Here is a 24,371-nt window from a genome sequence, read left to right as displayed (position 1 = left end):
TCTCTTAGAGTTAAGGATTACCTGTAAAGAATTTGCAAAACCCTTAATATTTATCCATTTGATTGAATTCTATACAGGTCTCACAGTGAGGTATGATGGGATGACTCAGCCATCTTTCATGACCTCTTTGTCAACAGTTACATTTTATTTAAAGAAAAACACAATAGAACAGAGGAACAAAACAAGATGGCCATAACATTAACCGATTAAACAGCAAAGTTCACAGGGTATTATTATTCCAAGTATCCCAATCAGTATGGTGAGGTAAATGTGAAAGCTGGCCTAACCTTTCAGGTTTCTCAATCCCGCTAGAAAACTTTTGCTGATAGCCTCCATTAAACAAATTGAAACTACCAATTCATGAAAGCAATAAAATTGAATTTAAGGTGTTTTGGTGTGCTGCCTATGGCACTAATCCCAAACCTGAAGTCACAAGAACAAAAACGCATAACTGGGACATCACTGTTATAAGAATATTAAAAAAGGGCCTGTCCATTTTGCAGATTATTGCTGCATCCTGGAGAGGCAACTACCACGTTATTTGCATGCTAAGCCAAAGGAAGTGGGCCACTGATTCTATGGACCCTCAATCCTCGATGGCCTGAGGGGGAATGAGGAGATGAGAACTGTGGAAACCGGTGGAAGGAGTGGAGGAAGGGAAAGAAGAAGGAAATGGAGTAGGGGTAGTAACTGCACAAGGATCACCCAAGGGAGACACTCCTCAATATAAAGTAGGTCTAATCACATCTGTTGGCACCATTCTCTGCAATCAGTGGCAGCAGCAAGTCCATTGGTCAACATACTAAAACTGCAGTTAATTCACAGACCACTTGATTTTAAAATAAAACTTGCACGAAGAAATATCCCAGGGTCACCTACAGTTCATGCATAATTCATTACTTTCAGCATGATGCACTTCCCATTTCATTGAGAAATGTTTATTCAAGTTATAATTCACAAATTTTCGATCCAATTGCTGTTAATTAAATCAAGCCATGCACATTTATTGCACTTTCATCAATTGGAAATTTGGGTGGAGAAATGGCAGATGGAGTTTAATCTGGAAAAGTGTGACGTGATGCATTTTGGGAGGTCAAATGCATGAGGAAAGTATATGGTAAATGGCAGGGTCCTTAGGAGCATTGATGTACAGTGGGATCTTGGGGTGCAAGTCTATAGCTCCCTGAAAGTGGCAACAAGTGGATAGGGTGGTAAAGGTGGTGTATGGCATACTTGCCTTCATCGATTGGGACATTGAATCTGATAGTTGGGAATTCATGTTGCAGCTGAGTAAAAAACTTTGGTTATGACACATTTGGAATATTGTTTGCAGTTCTGGTTGCCACACTATAGCAAGGACTTGGAGGCTTTGGAGGAAGTGCAGAAGATGTTGCCTGGATTTGAGTATATCAGCTATAAGGAGAAGCTGGACAAACTTGGACTGTTTTCTCTAAAGTTATGAGAGGCATAGATAGGGTAGATAGTCAGAGTCTTTTGCCCAGGGTGGAAATGTCAAATATTATCAGGCATAGGTTTAAAGCGATAGGTTTTATTTTTAAATACAGCAACTGGTGGGTGCCTGGAATATTCTGCCAGAGAAGGTGGTTGAAGCAGCAACATTAACAATGTTTAAGAGGTATTTAGACAAACACGTGAACAGGCAGGGAGTAGAGGGATATGGACCATGTGCAGGCAGATAAGATTAACTTAGATTGGCACCATGGTCGGCGCAGACATTGTGGACTGGGAGTCCTGTACCTGTGCTATACTGTCCTATGTTCTATGTTCATGTGTGCGACATACATTGGTGAAATTAAACCACATTAGAGTGCATTGTGATAGATTTGCAAATGAGTGAGACATCAGTAGAGACAATCACAACAGCAGTTACACTTTAGGTGTACCTTGTTAGTTGTAAAGTACTTTGGGACAACCTGAGAGAGATGTTAAAACATACTTTCAAAATGGTCCTAGCATTTTTAACTTCTCATAATTGAGGTCATTCATTGCTGATGACTTCCTGGCTATGCTCCACTGTACCCTTTTGAAGACTTTTACATGTTTTTTCCTGAAGAATAGCACTCAGAATTGCCCACAATAAACTAGCTGAAGGCTATGCCTTAAGTCTTGTTAACTAATTCATCAACTTGCAAGGCTACATTTCAGGACTGTATAAACAAAGCTTTTCTGCTCAATTACACTTTTCAAAATCATGCCATTTATAGTAAAACCAAATTGAAATTCATTCAGGTTGTTGGTTGTGCTCATTCTATTAATTATTAATTTTAATAACTAAACTATTTTAAACTATTAATTTGTGGAGTTTCAGAGAGGTTTATTAAAATGTATCCAGTGATGAATACAAATTGTTCTCCTTAGAAGAGATTTGATTAAGGAGCTTAAAATCATGAAGCATTTAGTTAAAATAAAGGTTTCCCAGGATTCGAGAACCAATAACCAAAGGGTTCAGATTTACACTGATGAAAAGAACCAGTTGACATGAGGAACTCTTTTTTTAATGCAACAGTTGGTTAGGGTTTTCATAAGGAAATGGAGAATCATCTGAAAGAAATATGTGAAGGAGTTAGAAGGCGGAGGTAGGGTGAGGCTAAGTGGAATGATTTTAGGAAGAATTAGCATAGATTTCATGGGTCAAATGGCCTTCTACTGTTTAATGATTCAATGATGTTATGATTCTGCTCTTCTGCCAAGTTTCATATCACGTGTAAACTTTATGATTCATCTCCCTACACTCAATTCCGTATTATTTTTTTCAAAAATATTGAAAACAACAGTAGACTCAAAACCTTAGGAACAGTACTGCAAGTCATCCTCGTCCGGTTACACTGTACATTGATAGAATTATGGAAGATCATAAATAGAATAAATAGATATTACGTATATTATAAGTTTCTCATGTAGAGTATGTTTCTTTGTTGGTGTTATGATAAGTATCTATGCCCAAGTGACCACTGGTCTCTGTTGCAAACTATCTGACGTTTTTCTTGTAATAAATATTAATTATATCTCACTGCTGATGATTCTATTACTTCTATAAGTAGCTTTAAGTATCATTATTAGAAATATTGTGTGGTTTAGTGGTTCCAATCTTTTGATGGTCAAGGTTTAAATTAAAAAATCTTACCTTTATCTCTATAGTCTTGATTATTTTTGTGAGAATTCTCTGCAAATAGTCGCTTCCAACGGGAAGATCTAGTGAAGTAGATTATAAATTTAAAGTAACGACTTTAATTCATGAATGTATGTAAACATTATGTCTTTTTAACAATTATTACATTAATAATTCAAACAAGCAACAACAGTAGAACACGATTGTTTGGCATGATTCATCATTATATGTATGTTTTCAGTGTGCCTGGCGTATATATGCGTAAATATATAAAAACTCATCCAGTCTCTATATGATTGATACTCAACAAGCATATACAGAAGTGTGTCGGATTCATTCCCTGGTGCTGAGTAAGCTGGGATGAACCTGAGGAATAACAAACAGGCTTTACATCCTTCAGTTGAAGCAGAGAAAATGTCAACCATACATCCCAAAACTTATTGCTGATGTAGAATTATACTGAAAAAGTGAATATGCGTGTTTTTTTGTGATTAAGATCTTATCTCTTATAAAATGTAATTTATGTGGACTGTCCACCTTCATAGGGAGCTGATGTTCACAAGGCACCTTGTTTAGAGAAAAGAATAAAAGAAATGTTTGCAATCATGCTGTTACGAAACGTGCACTGTGAAAAATGCTATTTTAAATTTTTTAATTAAATTTTAAATTTTATTTACAGCATGGTAACAGGCCCTTCCGGCCCAACGAGTCCACGCCGCCCATTTTAAACCCCAAATTAAACTACCCGTACGTCTTTAGAATGTGGGAGGAAACCGGAGCACCCGGCGGAAACCCACGCAGACATGGGAGAACGTATAAACTCCTTACAGACAGCAACGGGAATCGAACCCTGATCGCTGGCACTGTAATAGCGTCATGCTAACCACTACGCTACCGTGCCGCCCCAAATCTCTCAAATCTTCACAGACTTTGACTAGTGTCTGTTGTTAGGTAGGCAAATAACATGGGAGGAGATCGTCATGAAAATCCAAAACAAAATGGAGATGCTGGAAATCTAAAATAAAACCAGAAAATGCTGGAAGCACTCAGCAGGTCAGGCAGCATCTGTTGAAGAAGCAACATAGTTAACATTTCATGTCAGAGATCCTTCGTCAGAACAGCCAAAGAGAGATGATAAAGGTAGTTTATGTTGCAAAGAAGATGGCAGAAGAAATGGATCGGGTAAAGGGCATATCTGTGAAAGGGTGAGGCCACGTCAAATAGGTTAATGGAGCAGTTAGAGAGTAATGACTATTCTTTGTGTTCTATGCTGTTTATATCAGGGCTGTGGGACATGCCCAGCATGTCATACTTTATTAATGGAAAGAGTAAAACTGAGCCAATATCACAGATGGATGACTTTCAGTAGAAATGGCCAGTTCTGATTCAGATAGAGAAAGCGAGTTACCTAAAGTTGGAGAATTCAGAACTGAGTCTGGAAGGATGCAATGTGCCCAGACTGAAGATGAGGTGAAATTCCTCAAACTTGTGTTGGGCCTTGTTGTAACAGTGTAGGAGACCACAGACAGATATGTCAGAGTGGGTGTGGGATGGAGAATTAAAGGGACTGGCGAGAGGATCATACCTGCAGACTGAACACAAATACTCTGCAAAGTGATTATCATGTCTGTATAGAAAACCACATTGCAACACTGAAAGCAATAGACTAGATTGGTAGAAGTGCAAGTGTATCAGTGCTTCACCTGGGAAGATTGTTTGGGTCCCTGTATGGTGTGAAGGGAAGGTGGGAAAGGACAAGTGCTGCATCTCCTGCAATTGCATGGGGAAGTTCTGTAATCTTTAATCACTATGCCAAACGTTTGCAAGAGCCTCAGCCACCGCTTATTCTCATCTTCTGCACATCAAGAATGTGGAGAGGAGAGTACAACTGGTGGCAGGTACTCTCTCAGGGATCTAACACCAGCAACCAAAATTAAACTCCTCCACCAAGTGCCAGGCTGGTTATATGGTTCAGACCAGAACCTAAATAAATATAAATCCTGGATTGTAACAGCTAGTAATGTCACATTGGATATGTACCCATAGCAGCTAAACACTTTGCAAAGCTTTTTGTGATGAAGTATTAATACTGAAAACTTCCTCTGGGAACCTCCTGATCAACTGCTATAATCTTAGCGGGACTTCTGAGAAAACTTTGGATAAACTATGTAAAGAGAGTTGGTGACCATCTGCAAATAAGTGACTGTAGCTGGTTAAAGGAATTCCAGATGCTGATGCCCCATCATTCCGAAACCCACATGAACAGACAGGCAAGCAGCAGGCAGATTGAAAGGATCCATTTAACAATACATCCTTTCAGGTTTTACAAAATAGAACTACTTCCAGTTTTCCATCAACCATCACACAGAAAACAGAAAACTTACCTTTTGGAAAGAGTAAAGAGCTGACCACATGAATAACGCCATTGTTGGCCATAAGATCAGATTCCTTGGACTTCACATTATTCACCAACATTGTGTTGTTCAGCTAAAGACAAAGAAGATTGATTGTACTTCTAGTCTTTAATTAATACTTTGTTTTCTTTATAATAGATGACCCAAGTACTTCTAATTTGTGAATGATGATTTTTCTTGGCTTCATTTTTTTAAAAGAAGAAAGTAAACCTTCTTTAAAGGTTCAGTGATCTTATGCACTGAGAAGTTAAGCCATACAAACAACAAATACTTCACATTCAATCCTTGTAAATTAGTTGACCCCATCAAGATGTCTACAGCACCTCTGGGTAATGGAGGATAAATAGCCCAGAATTCTAACTCCTGAGTGTTATTCAGCAATCCCTGTCGCATATACAGGTAACAAAGACAAAAGGGTTAATATCTGGATGGTGGTAGTTGTGGGGTGGGAAGGGTGTCATTTGGCTGTAAATTCTCAACATTAATTTTCTCCACACAGTTATAAGGACCATTCATGTTCACTGAAAAGATCATGCATTAATAATGGCTACTTAGATAAAATCCCAAGGGTCTTCTGCATGAATAGACCAGTATTACAGTGAACAGTCAATGCTCTCACTTCTTACTAATATACTGAAGGGGAAAACCAGATCAACATGTGATGATTCCATCATTCCTCTTTGAGAAAGATAAGTGTTGTGTGTTAAAGATATATGCTCTACACTCAATATTATTATTTATCCCAATAAAATTTCAGTTGATCTTTCTTGTTAAAATGTTCCTAACAGAATTCAATCAGATATTATTCCAAGTTTGATTTTGATTAGCTAATTATATATATAGATCATAAAACCAGATGCCTTGTATTGGACCATTTAAGTGTTAAGTTGGGTGACAACTTCTCCTAATATATAACTGAGAATTGAACATGCATATTGTGGAATATTTCACCTTTAATAAACTGGGCTGGAGTGTACATCTATTCAAGATTCAGAAACAAAGCTTACCAGTTTTATCATAACTCTGCTGCCCTGGAATGATTTCAGCACATTTGTAACTCCATTTTCAATGCCACCTCCAATGTAAACTCCCTTGAGGAGGTGATACAACAGAATGTGCCTGAGAGCATTTTTGTCTCCTGTGAAATAAGTAACAAACTTCAATCTAATTTTCCCTCAGAGTGAACTTGAGAAGTGTCTCATTGGAGCAGGGTTTAAGCATATGGTTAGACTGTGCAGATTTTACCAATTAGAGGACAAGACCTGGATATTACAGTCCATTTTAATGTGTTTTTAGTTAACTTTGCTTTTTCTTCAATTTTTGTAGTTTTTAAATGTCTCTAAATGTCAGAGACAACTAAAATCTGTTAAAATCAGCTTTACTGGCTGTCAGAGACATTCCAGTGAGAAGCCTCCTCACTGTGCTGCCTGAAGCCCAGCTGCCACTGGACTCTGGGATATGAAGGGCTAGTGAGATACACCCTCAACATCCAGGTAAGGAGCCGAGAGGTAATGTTGCAGCTATATAGGACCCTGGTCAGACCCCACTTGGAGTACTGTGCTCAGTTCTGGTCACCTCACTACAGGAAGGATGTGGAAGCTGTAGAAAAGGTGCAGAAGAGATTTACAAGGATGTTGCCTGGATTGGGGAGTATGCCTTATGAAAACAGGTTGAGTGAACTCGGCCTTTTCTCCTTGGAGCGATGGAGGATGAGAGGTGACCTAATAGAGGTATACAGGTATAAGATGATAAGAGGCATTGATCATGTGGATAGTCAGAGGCTTTTTCCCTAGGCTGAAATGGTTGCCACAAGAGGACACAGGTTTAAGGTGCTGGGGAGTAGGTACAGAGGAGATGTCAGGGGTAAGTTTTTTTACTCAGAGGGTGGTGAGTGTGTGGAATGGGCTGCCGGCAACGGTGGTGGAGGCGGATATGATAAGGTCTTTTAAGAGACTTTTGGATAGGTACATGGAGTTTAGAAAAATAGAGGGCTATGGGTAAGCCTAGTAATTTCTAAGGTAGGGACATTACAACTTTGTGGGCCAAAGGGCCTGTATTGTGCTGTAGGTTTTCTATGTTTCTATGTAAGGCAAGTATGGGTATGAAAGGACCATGGGCAGCCATTCCAGGTAAAGAGACCAGGATAACAAGTTCTGTTTCATCCGGTATGAGTGCTTGGCATCAATTCTGAGACACATTTGAAGATTGCCAATGCTCATTTTTGCCTCTCTTTCAGTGTGTAAGGGGATTTGGCAGACAAAAATTGCCACTACAAGAGCACAAGAAAATAGGAGGAGTAGGCCACCTGGTCCCTGAAGCCTGCCTCACCATTCAATATGATCATGGCTAATCTACCCCAGGCTTCAACTCCTCTTGTGTGCCAGATCCCCATAACCCTCAGCCCCCCAATCTTTCAAAACTTCATCTACCTCCACTTTAAATACTTCTCATGACCTAGTCTCCACAACTCCCTGGGGTACAGAATTCCAGAGGTCCAACACCCTGTGTGAGAATAAATTTCTACACACTTCAGTTTTAAATGACTGGCCCCTTGAAACTACATCCCAAGTTCAAGACTCTCCCATTAGAGAAAATATCTCAAAATCTATTTTGTCCTTCCCCTTTAAGGATCTTATATGTTTCAATCAGATCATTCCTCACTCTTATAAATTCGTACGTACAGAGGGAAATGAACAGTCGACTGTTCATTTCCTTCCATTGATGCTGCCTGACCTGCTAAGTTCCTCCAACGTTTTGTATGTGTTGCTCCAGATTTCCAGTATCTGCAGTCTCTCTTGTGTCACCACCTGTTTGGCTTCTTGATAGGACAATTCTTTCATCCCAGGAACTAACCTGGTGACACTCCTTTGGTCTGCCTCCAATGGTAAGGCGAGTGAAACTGTAGTAAGTACTCCAAGTGTGGCCTACCCAACACTCTGCACAGTTGAAACAAACTCTCCCTATTTCTGCAGTCCTGATGCAGGATTTTGATCTGAAATGTCAACAGTTCCTTTCCTCCCACAGATGCTGTTCAACCTGCTGAGTTCCTCCAGCAAATTGTTTGTTGCTCTGGATTCCAGCATCTGCAGTCTCTAGTTTCTCCCTATTTCTAAACTCCAACCCCTCTGCAATAAAGAGTTTTTCCTGTTGTAATTAGGACCTCAGTGCTGGTGATATTGGTCTGACAGAGCATACTAACATTACTTCACTTATCCTGTTAGTAGACTTGGAGGAGATTATGGAGGCTGAGTTGGTATTATCTCTGCTGCTACAATTAGTTTATGACTCAGAAATGTATAGGACACTAGGAATCACTTCTGCTTGTTAGAGTGTGCTTTGTAATGGGTTTGTTGCCTGGATTTTCAAACACCCTTTTCTTCAGACAGCCAAAGGCTGAAAATGAATGTTAAAACTGAATGTGAATTTCATCTCCAAAGTTTGCCTTCTTTGAGAAGTGGCTTCAGAGCTATGGGAAACAATCTATGCTGTCCAGAGTCTTGTGGAATTTTTTATTGTGGAGAGTTGTTGTGCAGCAGGGACATGTTGTTAGAGGACCTATATTTTGTGGATGTTAAGTGTAAGGACATTTCTCTTCAATTCTATGGTGAATAAGTTTATGGTGACTTGGAGCTTGGACTCCGAACATGCGCACATGGAAACATCAACTGTGTACTGCAGATCAATGACTAAAGTTGGGGTGATCTTGATTTCTGATCTTGGAGGTGACATGTTTGAACAGCTTCCATTTGCCTTGCAGATTGGCACCACTCTAGTATGAAGCTTCTTGGAGATGAGGTGTAACATTTCAATAAGAAAGATTTGAGAAAAGTGTTCAGGCAATGAGGTGGCATTAGGTGACACCAGCTTGCATGGAGGTTAAGTCTGTTATAGACACAGTGGGTAAGATCACCTAGTAGATACAAGGTGGGACCATATTTCTGCAGGCAACCAAATTTGAGAAAGATGCTCCACACTTCCTATTGATTAACAAAGTCAAAGGCTTTTGTGAGGCTGAGAAAGGGCATGTGCAGTAGCTGATGCCATTCCCTGTATTTCTCTGCAAGTTGACATGCAATTTAAATTATATCCAGTGTGCTTCCAGATTGATGGAAACCACACTACAATTTGGGGATCAGCTCCTCGGTCACTGGCTAATGACCAAGTATCCACTTCTCATCTAGAAATGTTTGGAAGGATAGCTGGCCAGGATGTCAAATAAATAACTAAACATATAATATGAGTTTGGTAAAAGAATGAATGCTGGCAGACATGTTGCTCAAATTTTTCTCTCAGATATTTTCTGAGGTTCTTTTATATCCAACCAACAAGGCAGTTGGATTGAGTCTAATGTAACTTCTCTCCAACAATGCAATTCCCCTTCTGCAATTCCATTGAGACTTGGATTCACAGCATTTTAACACAGAAGCTTGTCTGTCTTCAACCAAACCTGAAATTAACAGCTGTCTATGTAATCTCTGGAAATAGTTATTACTGTGCCATTTTAACAGATGTAGAAAAGTAAAAGGAAAATTGGATCAATGTTTTTGAATACCCCAAACTTGGCATGATTCCAGATTGCCCAGTGAGGCACAGACACAAAGACCAAAATAAAACATGTCACAATGGATCAGACAAATTGCAGGTGGGAATCAGAATTTTGCAGTTGTTAGGGGGAACAATTGGGAGAGAGCTGAGAAAATGACAGTGGCCTGCAGCTGGCTTATGGAGCACACCGGATCCTGATACCCCCACAGAAAGCAATTGACTAGAATTCTAACATGTATGAAACCAAGTGTTAAATCAGCATTGTGTGGGTGCCTATGATAGTTTTGGGCAAAGCCCACAAGGCTGTGATGTTGTACAGCACATGAACCCCAGACTGGGAAGTGCCATGGGATATGTCTTACACAAGGACACACAGAATCCTATCCTCAACAAGCTTGTGCCACCATAGAGAACTGAGAAGGCAAAGTAAGTATGCTATATTCCAGATTGGTGGGTGGGATCATAAGATGCTTGGTGAGGACGACAAGGAGGTATGCAGAGGACTGGAGGTTGGGTGTGGAAGATGGTGCTCAGGGGTTGTGGAGACAATGGGGTGGGGAGCTATGGTTACGATCATTGAGGAAGGTGCTGGAAAGATAATTGAGGGAAGGAGGGTAGTCACTGGGAGATGCTTGGGAGGTCCCATGAGGATGTTAGTAGCGAATTCTAATGCCATATGCATGCAGGATCCAGATCAAACATCTGCAGGTGTTCTACAATCACAAAGAGTGCCCATCAGGTTTTCAATAAAACTTTAACAGCTGATTAAGTCTTGTCCCCATGTCTTGCCACCCGTCAAGGTACTGTGACAATTCTGAATGATTCCGACATTCAGAAAAATTCGAAGATATTCAAAAAGTTGTAAAGGGTGTTAGAAAAAATATTTTTAGTTAAAACATTATAAATAAACAATTTAAAGTGAAACTACTTAAACTAAAAACAATTAAAACCATTAAAATAAAGTAATAAATGATTCAATAAAATGAAAATTAAACAATATTTACTTTAATGGTATTCCTCTCCTTTTAAATGAATGGAGGTGCTGTTCCTGTCCTGGGTCTAACCTGGTACAGGTTGCCCAAGCAGATTTTTCATGGTAAGTAAAGAGGAATTACCACAGCTTTGCACTCCACTACTGGAGAAAACCAGTGATGAGGCATAATGGTGTGAACTGCCACCAGGCAATGGTGGAGCTTCAGTGTTCACATACATCTACGTGGGAATCTGGAAAGTGCTGGTACTCATATAGGAAAGTGTTGCAGTTCCATGTAGAACAAACAGTATTTACCAGAAAAATCTAGCAAAATTAGAGTCCACTGTTTAAAAAGAATTGGAACCTCTCAAATAGATTGTTAAATATTTGATCACATACTTGTCAACTCCTCCAGCTCACTTTCCGTAAGACTTTCAAATACATCATTGGTTGGAACGAATAACGTCCAGTCTCCTCCTTCAGTGAGTACTTCAGTCAACCCAACAGATTCTGCTAGGCTCAGGAAAATGCTGATAAGGAAAATAAATAAAACTTTAGATGAAATTCATTGACGGCTGAAAAATATAAGGAAGATACAAATAATGGGTGGGCATTCATACTACTCTGGTGTGAGTATTTTTGTTGAGGACCTAAAGAGCTCAGATTCATATTTCTTTGCATTACCAAGGATTCGGTATCCTTTTATTTCCTGCTGAGTCAATCCAATCAGAAGTTACTGTCCCAAGTGAAAAGTTATTGATCTGATATCTGTGAGTTTGGTTTAAAGTTTGACTAATTTGTAAGGTTAGCTAATGTATTCCCCTTAGATCAATGTAGGAAAGTTCTTGGAATTTAACTTGCTACCAACAAGGCTGCCTCCAGGCCACTCATATCACAGTAGCCCAAACAAGATCTCTATTTCATCCCCTACAGCTTTCTGGTTCTTTTTCGTGATGTGCTGGCCTCAAAAAGGCTAAGCCTCCTTCCCATCAGAATGGAGCAAGAACGCTTCACCAGTCAACTGATGAAAAGTTAATGGCTACTGCTGGGTGTGAGGATGTATATGTTTACCTTACTTTATTTTACTATACAAATCTGAGTACAACATCTGAAGCATTGACTGGCAGGTTCCTGTGAAATGGCTGAAGTGACAAAAGGATTTTCTCTGCATGAACAGCTGAATAGTTACCTAAAGCGAGGATCCTCTCTCAGAATTTGCAGCATTGACTTCTCTGCAGGAAAGATGACCTTTCTTATTGTGTACAACACACCATTCCTTCCCTCCCTACTGCCTCGGGTCAAGCAGGAATTCTCAATGCAAACTGCCTGCCAGAAAGAAAATATAAATTCATTCCATCAGTCTCACATTTTTAACATTGTCTTAGTTCAAAAGCAGTTGCTCTTTCCGTAATCCCTACATAGTATGTGCGCTTATCAAGCAGGAATTAATATTTCCTTTGATTCATTGCTGCATAGAGCCAGAATTATTTTATTCTATTATATTGAATGAGTTATTTTTAAATAAGTAAAATGTAAAGAAACAGTAATCGATTGGGAGGTTCAACAGTGAAGTCACAGCTTACATCTGCCATGACTTTTTAAAAGTCAGTGCTTTCCAAAAATGCAGAAGCATCAGTGATTCAGATCTCATAGGCTGAAAACAGAGTTATTCCTAAAAACTTTATTCATTGAATATATTATTGCCATAGTTTGAGCACACACGTTTCATTTTTGGATCAAATCCACAGCGAATGCATGAAAATCTGGAGTTGGATCATTTTATGCATTTAAATATGGTCTAGGATTTACAAAGTAATTGACTGGGATATAAAAGCTGTAATCAACCAATTCAAAACTGTTCAGATGAATATAATTCAATAATCTCCCACCGATTCTTAACAATTTACTTAAAGAAGAAAAATGCTTATTTCAGAAATGTAACATTAGGACTGAAAGAACTGTTTTTAGAAAAAATCATCCAATTGGGAAAGTGTTTTCTGCACAGCAATAATTGTAGCTTTTCAGTATATTAAGAGCCCTCTGTCCCCTAATGTCATAATTATTAAAAAGTTGTATCTGAAAATGATTTACTTCACACAGTTTTCCTAATCAAATAACTTTGTATCATTCTTCTTGAGGTTTTTTATACTGGTAATTAAAGTTCACGAATAAACTAAGTTTTATGAAAATTCTGAACGGTCACGAGTGAAGCCACATCCAAACATTTGGAGACATTGGACCAGAATGTACCAAATTTTAGCTGATGGTTCTGTAGAGAACTAACAGCTAACTGCAAACTAGCAGGCCAACCTGTTCCTGACTTCCACGCTGTACAATACAGCGCAGAAATGAGCAGCGGGCTGGAAGTCAGGTATACCAGTCATTGAACTCAGCACATACATTATGAGGTGAGGAGCAAGACAGACTTTGCATCCAACTCCCAAGCCTTATGCCAGAGACAGCTGGCATTTGTAAAATAACTGAAGCCATTTGAATGGAGTCACTAACTTTCATTTAAGAGCCTCCTAGCACTTAAAGATGTTTTGAAAGATGCTTATTACTTGTTAATACTTTTTATATGTTTATTTAAATCCTTTTGAAATGTTTTTAAGTGTCTCCCAAATTCAGAGACATTTGAAAGTAGTTCAAATGCTTTGACAGCAGTGAGCCACCAAGAGGCTCCTAAGGCTCAGCCTTCATTCATAATACTTCCTACTTTATGGCACAGCCACAGTAACCACAGAGGCTTCCAGTATAGCCAAACCCGCAGATATGTAAAGAGAAAGTGCAGCCATGGGAATTGAGCCAGTAACAAAATGTAACACATATAATCTGGTCTGTTACCAAACAGCTATTCTCAGTTTATCCTTTCTAACGTGTTGAAATCCTACTTTGTGCCTCTTTTACCTTCAGTAATTCCATGTACATTACATGCAATTCATTAACACCCATTTACTACCTATTGCTTCCTCAGAAATTTGTCCAGTTTAAATGAAGTCAAGGCTGAATGTTTTTATCTCTGCAACATATAATCCCCCAGAACGTACATTAAAATTTTGTCCTTCCATACTTACAGTGCGGTAGATAAAAACTCTGAGGAAATTTCCTCCCATTGTCTCCAGTCTTTGCCCATTGTACAACTCATTGAGGACCACCTTTACTTTTAGAATATGATTTTCTAGGATTCCTTTCAGATATCGTCGATCAAGTCCCATAATTTCCTCTATGGAAAGAAAAGGAAAATGCTGTGTTAAAACTGAAAATCCCAAATAGTAATGATGAGATCTGTATTGATTGTGGTGTCACATGTATATATACACAAGTTGCGTCATTGCAATTATATAGTATAATCACCCTTTCACTCCTTCTATGTAATCCCAATTTACATTGTATGATGAGACTCACTACAATCAAAGAAAAAATAATAATGATGATTTACATAGATTCACAGAGATTAACAAACAATGGACAACATGAATTGAACTCAGAAACTTTATGTAACTGCATGTTGTGAGTTAAGATGCAGTTAGGTAGTACTGCCATACCAACACTGAAGTAATCAGTAGCAAGAATAAATGCTACTACTTTTCTGTCTACTTTGAAAATGGTAAAATAATTATATTCAAAAAGCTACTGTATCTAAAGTTTAATAAAAACAATTAATTTTACCAGATTGAAAGTGCTTAAAATAGCTATCCTAAAAGTTTCATAAGTAACCATCACCAGAAAATGAAAATATGCAGTACTAATCCATGCACAATTAATGTACTCCTATTAAACTCTCTTATCTGCTACTTTAAACAAGATATTAAATAGTTTGAAATAACCAGCTAAACTCTTTTCCCTTTAAAGATCAACCAGAGGAATTTTGTGTTAAATACTTATGTACAATGTATCATATAATTTTCAACATATTAAATTAGTCAGTATATTGTCCAAAATATTTGATGTGATAGTTTACCAGTGAAGGCATCATTGATAGGAACAAGTAGGGTGTAATCTTCATCAGTGAAAGCAGCAGAAATTCCAGTTTCCTTCACAAAGTCATAAAATACTGATTGCTTGTTGCTTGTCAAATCAAAGATCTGCATAGCTTTAAATGCAAGGAAGAAAAAAGTCATCAAAGAGGATTTATCAGTAGTGTTTTCAAGATAACCTTTAATTGTCTAGTTTTGCATCAAACTTCAATACAGCTTAGCAAACAATTGTAATTCACCTGCAAAACTCAGGTCACTGCAAAATATTTAAGTAATTGTCATTCATATAATTAGTACTGAAATTTTATCTTTGGAAGCTAAGTTTCCAGCTTTCATCTCTATGCATATGTATGGAGTGTATGCATACTCTGGACACATGATCAAAGATAAAATGTGTATTTTTCTATTCACAAAAGTTTGGTGCACACTGGACTAAATTCAGCATTGCATTTGCTCTTTCTGTTAGTGTCACATTAATATTACTCTAATGGTAAATGAGGTATTAAAATGCAGATCAGTCAGCACAATTTAATTTAATTGCCCCAAGGTCAAAATGACCTGTTGGTAGTGATAGCTCTGGTTCAGTCTGCTCCATCCATGCCATTATGTGAACCTCATAATTGGCTCCAACCTAACTTTTCAAGTCAACTAATAATGTATGAGTAGGTAAATTTAACTTGCGAGGCTAGATTATATTCATCATGAACACTGTGTGGTCCAGTTTGCTGAATGACTAAGAGTAGCTTTACAAATACTGCAGAGTGCAATGGGGCATTCAGCACTAAAATTGTCTCTCCGATTCAGGAAGCAGATTCATGTTACATAGTTTAGTAAGCAGCAGAGGGAATATAAACACTTACCCTCAATATGAATTATTTTCTAAGAAACTTCCATACAAATATAGGAGATGAATATATATATGAACAGATTCAGAATGTTGTTCAACTAAGTTATATATACCATGGTTAAAGAATAATATTTTATCAAATGTTTGCCATTACGTATTAAGAATAGTAAGGGTCTGGTCAAGAAAAAGAAGGCATATGTAGGGTTTAGGTAGCTGGGATCAAGTGAGGCCATTGACCATAAGACCATAAGACATAGGAGCAAGGTTAGGCCATTCGGCCCATCGAGTCTGCTCTGCCATTTGATCATGGCTGATTTATTTTACCCTCTCAACCCCATTCTCCTGCCTTCTCCCTGTAACCTTTGATGCCCTTACTAATCAAGACTCTATCAACCTCGGCTTTTAATATAACCAATGATTTGGCCTCCACAGCCGTCTGTGGCAATGAATTCCACAGATTCACCACCCTCTAGCTGAAGAAATTCCTCCTCCACTCTGTTCTAAGGGGACATCTTTCTATTCTGAGGCTGTGCCCTCTGGTCCTATATTCTCCCACTACTGGAAACATCTTTTCCATGTCCACTCTATCCAGGCCTTTCAATATTCGGTAGGTTTCAGTACTGTCCCCCAGTACCCTCCACTCCTAGGTATTCAGTATTGAGGAGCGCAAGAGGTGTGGGAGTATGCTTAAGAAGGAAATTCAGAAGGCAAAGGTGGGCCATGAGATATCCCTGGTAGAGAGGATAAAGGAAAATCCTAAAGTATATTAACAGCAAAAGGTTAGCAAGGGAGAGAATTGGTCTCTTTAAGGATCAGTGTGGTAATCTATGTGTGGAACCAGAGGAAATGGGCGAGGACTTAATTGAATTGGTATTGGTATTGGTTTATTATTGTGACTTGTACCGAGGTACAGTGAAAAACTTGTCTTGCAAACCGATCATACAGGTCAATTCATTACACAGTGCAGTTACATTGAGTTAGTACAGAGTGCATTGAGGTAGTACAGGTAAAAACGATAACAGTACAGAGTAAAGTGTCACAGAGTAAAGTGCAGTGCAATAAGGTGCGAGGTCACAACAAGGTAGATCGTGAGGTCATAGTCCATCTCATTGTACAAGGGAACCATTCAATAGTCTTATCACAGTGGGGTAGAAGCTGTCCTTAAGTCTGGTGGTACGTGCTCTCAGGCTCCTGTATTTTTTACCCGATGGAAGAGGAGAGAAGAGAAAATGTCTCAGGTGGGCGGCATCTTTGATTATGCTGGCTGCTTCACCAAGACAACAAGAGGTAAAGACAGAGTCCAAGGAGGGGAGGCTGGTGTCCATGATGCGCTGGGCTGTGTCCACAACTCTCTGCAGTTTCTTGCGGTCCTGGGCGGAGCAGTTGCCGTACCAAGCCGTGATACATCGAGATAGGAATTCTTCTCGTTTGTATTTACCATGGAGAAGGACATGGAAGCTAATGAGTGCGGGAGAGGGAACAGTGACATACTGGAGCATATATCACAAAGGAGGAGGTGTTAGAGGTCTTGAAATGCATGAAGGTGGATAAATCCCTGGAGACTTACCAGGTGTATCCTAGGATTTTATTGGAAGCAGGAGAAGAGATTGCAGTAGGTGTTGGAAAGTGGGCAAGGGAATGGTAGATGGAATTTAAGTTGGACAAGTGCAAAGTGATGCATTTTGGGAAGTTAACCTGGGCGGAACATACACAGTGAACGCCAGGGCCCTGGGGAGTGTTATTGAACAAAGAGACCGTGGGGTACAAGTACATAGTTCATGAAAATGGGAATGCAGAGAAAATGGGCTAAGCTCTCAACATTTGAATACTGAGGTCCTCCACCAAGCTGTTGCCACTGCATCACACTGCCCTCCAACAATAAAATTCACAGCAAGATTCTGGAAACATGGATATCTTCCCATACTTAGAGAGCCATCTCTCAGCAAAGGAAGACAGTGATGATGAAATTCACCACCACTGTCAATGCACCAACACAGCCTTTGGTTGAATGACAAAAACGGTATTCTAAGATTAAGAACTTGGACCTGTCACAAGAATAATGGTCTACTGGGCAACATTGATCTATGCCCTCCTACATGTTTTGCAACAGGCATCTCAAGGCACTGCAAAAATACTACCACTGTCTCCATAAAATCCTCCAAATTCCCTAGCATTGAGATTCCAGTCTACTATATTTGGCAGGCCATGTGAAGAGATTAACAGATGGAGAAAGAAAGCCATTCAAGAAATGTAACATCCCCAGTGACTCCTGGGGGCCTCTAGTCCATGACTGATCAAAGTGGAGAAGGAGCATTCAGAATGGTATTGAAAACTTTGAGTCCATGCATCAGGACCGCACAGAAACCTTGCACAAGCTGTGGATTGAGTTCACCATCACACAAGCTGCGCACCCATCCACTCCTACAGCCACTTCCTGCCCCATCTATGAAAGAATCTGCAGTTCCCACATTGACCTCATTAACCACCTTAGAATCCAGAAAACTGGAATGGAAGCAAGTCAATCCCAATCTGGAGAGACTGTCTAAGAAGAAGAAGTTGGGCTCACACGTAAATATGATGCATTGCACCACTGAAAATCATTGGACACAGTAGTAATGTAGGTGGGTGGTTCAGTAGTGTAGCGGTTAATGTAATGCTATTATAGCACCAGCGACCTGGGTTAAATTCCCGCTGCTATCTGTAAGGATTTTCTACGTTCTCTCCATGTGACTGTGTGAGTTTCCTCCAGATGCTCTGGTTTCCTCCCACATTCCAAAGACATACAGGTTAGGAGTTGTGGGCATGCTATGTTGGCGCTGGAAGCATGGTGACACTTGCGGGCTGCCCCCAGCACATTCTCAGTAACACAAAAAGACACATTTCACTGTGTATTTTGATGTACATGTGACTAATAAATAAATATATTATCTTATCTTGTCTATGGCAAACTAGCTCTGGACTTCAACATGTGCCTGAATATGGAACTCCTGTACCTATGTACTGGAACCCAAGTATACAAGCAGGAATAATACCAAGATTTGATGGTTCTGAATTGCATCGGCTCTTACTGATCCACTCTCTCAATGTCATTCCATCTCCTTAGAAATGGGTCCAAATCTAACTTTTGGACAAAATGTTTTTCCCATTCTGAGGATATTTGTGCTCTGGTAAACAAAGGGGACTACAGCATTGGCTGTCTGTTACATTTAAAAAAACTCTGTATGAGATAGGCATTTTCAAATGGTACATTTTCCATGAATGTATAATTTTATGCAGCAGGCAAAAGCTTTTCTAAAAATCTAGAACAAACTCATTTTAGACTAAACAAGAGGAATTTATTGTGCTTACTTCTTATTTATTTGAAAAAAACTAGGAAAGCAACAGTTAATTTGTAAAGGGAAGAAATACAGATCAATTAACTACTTCTGTAGGCCATTATCTGTCATCAATTACCTGCATCTGGAATCAGCACTTGACTAATTAAGTGTATCACACCATTGCTTGTCACGATGTCTTTACGATTTACCATCTTTTGTCCATTAACAGTTAGACTATCACCATCGCATCCAATCTCTAAATTTGATCCTTCCAAGGTAGTATATGTTGAACCATACATAATAGCTTCTGAACATTGGACAGAGTCAAGAACGTGGTAGTTCAGCAGAGCTAGAAGAAAGTGGCAGAAGGTTAGATGAGTAGGTCACATACAAACACTGACACACAGGTCTCAAGTTTAATTTAATCATCTGAAGCACAAGGCTGGGAGATGCATTATTTAGGTAGGCCCATTACAACAACCAGGGTCAATAGAAGTAATAAATATAAATCAATCATTACTATGATTTTTGAAACATATTTATGATGTATTTAATTTCTAATTCTACTAAAATCGGACACCAAATTCAAATTCAATTCCAAACTGGGAGATGTGGCACAAATCAGCAGCAGCAGCCTGGAATGATCCTTAGGCTATAAGGCTAAGAATTACTGTGACCCTGACTTCCATGGGCAAAGAACAAAGGTGAAGTTGCACTTAAAGTCTGAGAAGATCACGGATTTCATTGAGGACAAATAATGCTGTTTGATTGTTGACCCTAAAGATAGTGCACTTTCAAGGGAAATGGAGGTAGTTTCAGCTGGGTATTCTGTAAGTAATGAGAAGTCTTCTTAAGACTAGTGAGGTTGAAATCTGTTTGCTGACAAATTTTGCTTCAGTTAATGTCAATTGAGGAGTTCTACACTGGAAATAAGATGCTGAGAAGAGTGAAAATCCTAAAGTCAAAATGTCAAAATCCAAAAGTCATTATGGGTATGAGCGCTTTCAAAAATGTGTGCAAAATTGCTCTCTGCATGATTTTCAGCTACACAGCACTTTGTTGGGTGCTGATGAAATGAATTTCTAGGACCATGTATAATGTCCAGAAAAAAAGAGGCAGATAAATATAAATAGTTTTTCAATGCATTTCCCAGAACATTTATAACTCATCAAATGGCCAGCTGAAAGTGTGGAAAACAGGGTTTATTTCAATGTATTTTCTAAGTCTCTGTCCCACAGAGAGCCATCTACATGGGGAATCTCAAAAGACTTCTAAATTGATTAACAATACAAAAAGTGGATTCAGTCTCAATCATTTTTAAAGTGTAAATCATATATATTGTGTGTGCCATGCAGGTTTAGTGCATTTTGCCCAATTCTGCTGGTAGTCCCACCCATTTTCCTGGTGTCACTCACACACGTCATGATGCCATTCTAATGGGAATCTAAACATTTTTAATTCTTATTTCAACAAGGAGAAAACTCACACCAAGTCAGCCTTCATACATGATATTTGCATCACACCAGGATTAAAGTTATGAGCAAAGGGATGTCATGATGTCACTACAGGAAGGATGTGGAAGCCATAGAAAGGGTGCAGAGGAGATTTACAAGGATGCTGCCTGGAATGCAGAGCATGCCTTATGAAAGCAGGTTGAGGGAACTTGGCCTTTTCTCCTTGGAGCGACGGAGGATGAGACATGACCTGATAGAGGTATATAAGATGATGAGAGGCATTGATCGGGTAGATAGTCAGAGGCTTTTCCCCAGGGCTGAAATGGTTGCCACAAGAGGACGTAGGTTTAAGGTGCTGCGGAGTAGGTGTAGAGGAGATGTCAGGGGTAAGTTTTTTACTCAGAGAGTGGTGAGTGTGTGGATTGGGCTGCCGGCAACGGTGGTGGAGGCGGATACGATAGCGTCTTTTAAGAGACTTTTGGGTAGGTACATGGAGCTGAGAAAAATAGAGGGCTATGGGTATGCCGAGTAATTTCTAAGGTAGGGACATGTTCGGCACAGCTTTGTGGGCTGAAGGGCCTGAATTGTGCTGTAGGTTTTCTATGTTCTATGGGCTGAAGATGTACTGGGATATTTATAATGGTGATTTTACAAACTGAGTGATGGCATACTATGTGCCTCTTTTAGACCTCCCACAATTTCTTTCCATTAACTTCAATTAATAGCTATCAACCATTTTATACCATACTCAGATTTGTGTCCATGTGCTAATTAGGCCAGCAAACTGTTTTAACATGCCTGAAATGCAAACACCAAGACAAATTGAAACAAACTGCATAATGCCAAACATACACAGGGCAATCCAAATGTTTGCTTTGAGAACAGGTCAATATGCTCAGTCATTTGTTGTTCTGCACAACAATTAACAACATACCTTTTAGTGCCACGGGGTCACTCAGGATGCGTTCTAGAACCTGTCGTGGAAGCTTATCAAAAGCTTCATTGGTTGGAGCAAAGATTGTGTAATGACCACCTTTGCTAAGGGTTTCAAACAGCCCTGAAGCGGCAATAGCAGCCTACAAGAGAAGAGTTGAATTGGATACAATGCATTACATTGCATTTAGAATCCCTTATATTAACATTATTCTTGGATTCTATGTGTAAACATTTATTTGTGTATCAGTGATCTAATATGAAAACAGAGATATATAACAAAAATAAGTTTCTGCATTAGTAATTATAGTTTTCAATAAGTCTCCATTTACAACAGAAGTACAGCATCAATTCATTGAGTAAAATCATTAAAAAAATCACCAATTTAACATCCCAACACCAATTTGATCTCTTTTTTAAATTTCTTATAGAATCTATCTTTTCTAATTAGTTTTATCTGATTAAGCTGTGTAAATTGAGCAAAGTTGAGCAGATCCAAAAATAAGGCTCATTGGGCTGCATGTTTAAGACTATTAGAGAGGATAAGAACCACAAACAATGAAGGTTGCACCTTTTCATTCCCATAAACCTTAAAATTCATTCTAAAATAAGCAGTCATTCAATCAGATTTTTGAAATGTCACCTCTGAAGAGTTAATGAGGCTCACTCCAGAATCCTAAAATATTTTAGCTATGGGTGTTTGATGACAGTGTGTCATGTTGTGTGATTGGTATTTCAATAATATACAAACTTTATGATGTATGATACACATGGTAGTGTCATAGAGCCACAGAGAAATACAGCACGGACACAGGCCTTTTGGCCCATTGAGTCACACCAACCAACAACCACCCATTTTACACTAATCCTACATTAATCCCAAATGTAACTAATGCACTTTTTTAATTTGAAGATTTGCTGTTAGTATGATTCAAGTCACTATTTAAAATGCTGGCTATCAAAGGCTATTGATCTATAATTTTGTTGTATAATGGCCATATTTAATATGGATCATCTGCCATGCATCAACTTACTCTGAGAGATGAAAGCTCCTCAGTATCTTCAATGACTTCCTCTATGGTATTACCAACTGCTGTAATAACTCGGTCAATTACGTGTACAATACCATTAGTTGCAATTTGATTTGCATAAATTATTCTTGCACAGTTCACTGTAACAATCTGCAAGGGAAAAAAAATGTCATGTCAAGATTTTCAATTAGTTTTTTTTACTTGCAATATTCAGGTATTTTGAAAGTAATTCCATATTTCTCAGGAATGATTAAAATTATTAAAAAACAGAAGGTGCTGGAAACACTCAGTATCTGTGGAAAGAAAAATAATGTTAACATTTCAAGTCTGAGACCCTTTGACTAACCGTAATCTTTCATCAGCAGAGTCTTGGACCCAAAACGTTAACTCTGTTCATCTGTCTGCAGATGCCGCCTGAAGTTTTCCAGCATTTTGTATTTTTATTTCAGGTTCCCAGCATTTGCAGTTTTCCCAGCATTCCCAGAGATATATAATTAGTCTTTTCCGCTGCTTTCCTCCATGGCCTTCTCAGTGGCATCATCCTATTCCCACCTGCCCCAATTTCTAGAAGCATCTTCATTTTCTACGTACACCTAGGCATTATTATCCTGATCCTAAAAGCTCAGCTCCAATTATGATCATAAATGTTTCATTTAACTTCTAACATTTCTTCAAAAACTAGCTAAAAAGCAGCAGTTTGTGCTGTACTAAATATCAAAAGGAAATTTTTATGAATATGCCCACCTCTTGTGGTAAGACAGCATAACAAAGAACCTGGGTTCAAAGCACATCAATCTTAATGAAGGAAAAATTGTGCGGACTGCTCTGCCATCCGCAACAGCATTTCTTAATGAAATCCCAGTATTCAAAGATCAGCTCCAGGAATGCTGACTTGTAAAATCAATCCATACATTTGATAACAAACAGACATACTGGTGTAACGAGTAATGAGTTGAAAGGGCAGCAGTTTCCTTCAGTGATTATTTATGATGTCATTAATGTATTCTTTACAGTCATGTTTAGAATTTCAGTACAGATAGAAAATGTAAGTTCTGAGAAATTCATCCCCAGTCAATAGCAGTAAATGTACTGTATAGTCAGAAGCAGAGTAAAACACCCTTACAGAGTCATAGAGCAATACAGCATGGATACAGCCCTTCAGCCAAACCAGACCATGCTGACCTCGGTGCCCACCCAGCTAGTCCCAACTTCCTGCTTTCACTCCATATCCCTTGAAGCCCCACTCCTCCATGTACCTATCCAGTGCTTCTTAAATGATACTATTGTACCTGTGTTACGGACTCAGTGAAAGTCCCTTTAAGATAGAGAGTGTGTGTGTATGTGTGTGTGGGGCGTGCTTACGTCAATAGAAGACAAAGGACGTAATGACGTTGTTGAAGAGGTTAGAAGAAGAAGAGGGAGAGAGAGAGAGAAGGGAGAGAGACACCAGCCTGCTTGTTTTCTCTATCGATGGATGAGAAACAATAACTGTGTTTGCCACTGAAATCCATGTATGGAAGTTGGAAGTAATCCGGTGGAGTTCACTTTGTTGCTGACCTGTAGAAGCAAACAGGTATTTGTGTGTGGACGACCACGGTTCGGATGCTTTCGGGGTGAGGAAGTCACTACCGAGTAAACACTGAAGTGTCGTTTGGGGTCCATCGTGGAACATTTGGATTTCGTATGTACTCTCTCTATGTTTTTCTACATCTACATCTTATCTTCAGACAACGGTGGTTGTTGAAGAAGC

At 39.0% G+C, this 24,371-nt stretch overlaps 1 protein-coding gene across 4 annotated transcripts in view; it reads right to left on the bottom strand.

Moving 5' to 3' along the window:
* The window catches only part of LOC127575736 (periostin-like), a 66,065-nt gene that overhangs the window by 22,365 nt on the left and 19,329 nt on the right, over positions 1-24,371 (bottom strand). For all 4 annotated transcript variants that reach the window (XM_052025756.1, XM_052025753.1, XM_052025754.1 and 1 more), the window contains exons 6-15: positions 22,625-22,771; positions 21,592-21,733; positions 19,340-19,552; positions 15,024-15,155; positions 14,137-14,285; positions 12,252-12,388; positions 11,462-11,592; positions 6,552-6,682; positions 5,515-5,617; positions 3,146-3,213 (exon numbers count right to left, since the gene is read on the bottom strand). In XM_052025756.1, the coding sequence (XP_051881716.1) occupies positions 3,146-3,213; positions 5,515-5,617; positions 6,552-6,682; positions 11,462-11,592; positions 12,252-12,388; positions 14,137-14,285; positions 15,024-15,155; positions 19,340-19,552; positions 21,592-21,733; positions 22,625-22,771 (1,353 nt within the window). The remainder of the gene's footprint in view (positions 1-3,145; positions 3,214-5,514; positions 5,618-6,551; positions 6,683-11,461; positions 11,593-12,251; positions 12,389-14,136; positions 14,286-15,023; positions 15,156-19,339; positions 19,553-21,591; positions 21,734-22,624; positions 22,772-24,371) is intronic.

Source organism: Pristis pectinata, chromosome 11 (assembly GCF_009764475.1).
Source record: "Pristis pectinata isolate sPriPec2 chromosome 11, sPriPec2.1.pri, whole genome shotgun sequence".
NCBI lineage: Eukaryota > Metazoa > Chordata > Chondrichthyes > Rhinopristiformes > Pristidae > Pristis > Pristis pectinata.
This window is presented reverse-complemented; position numbering and strand designations above follow the sequence as displayed.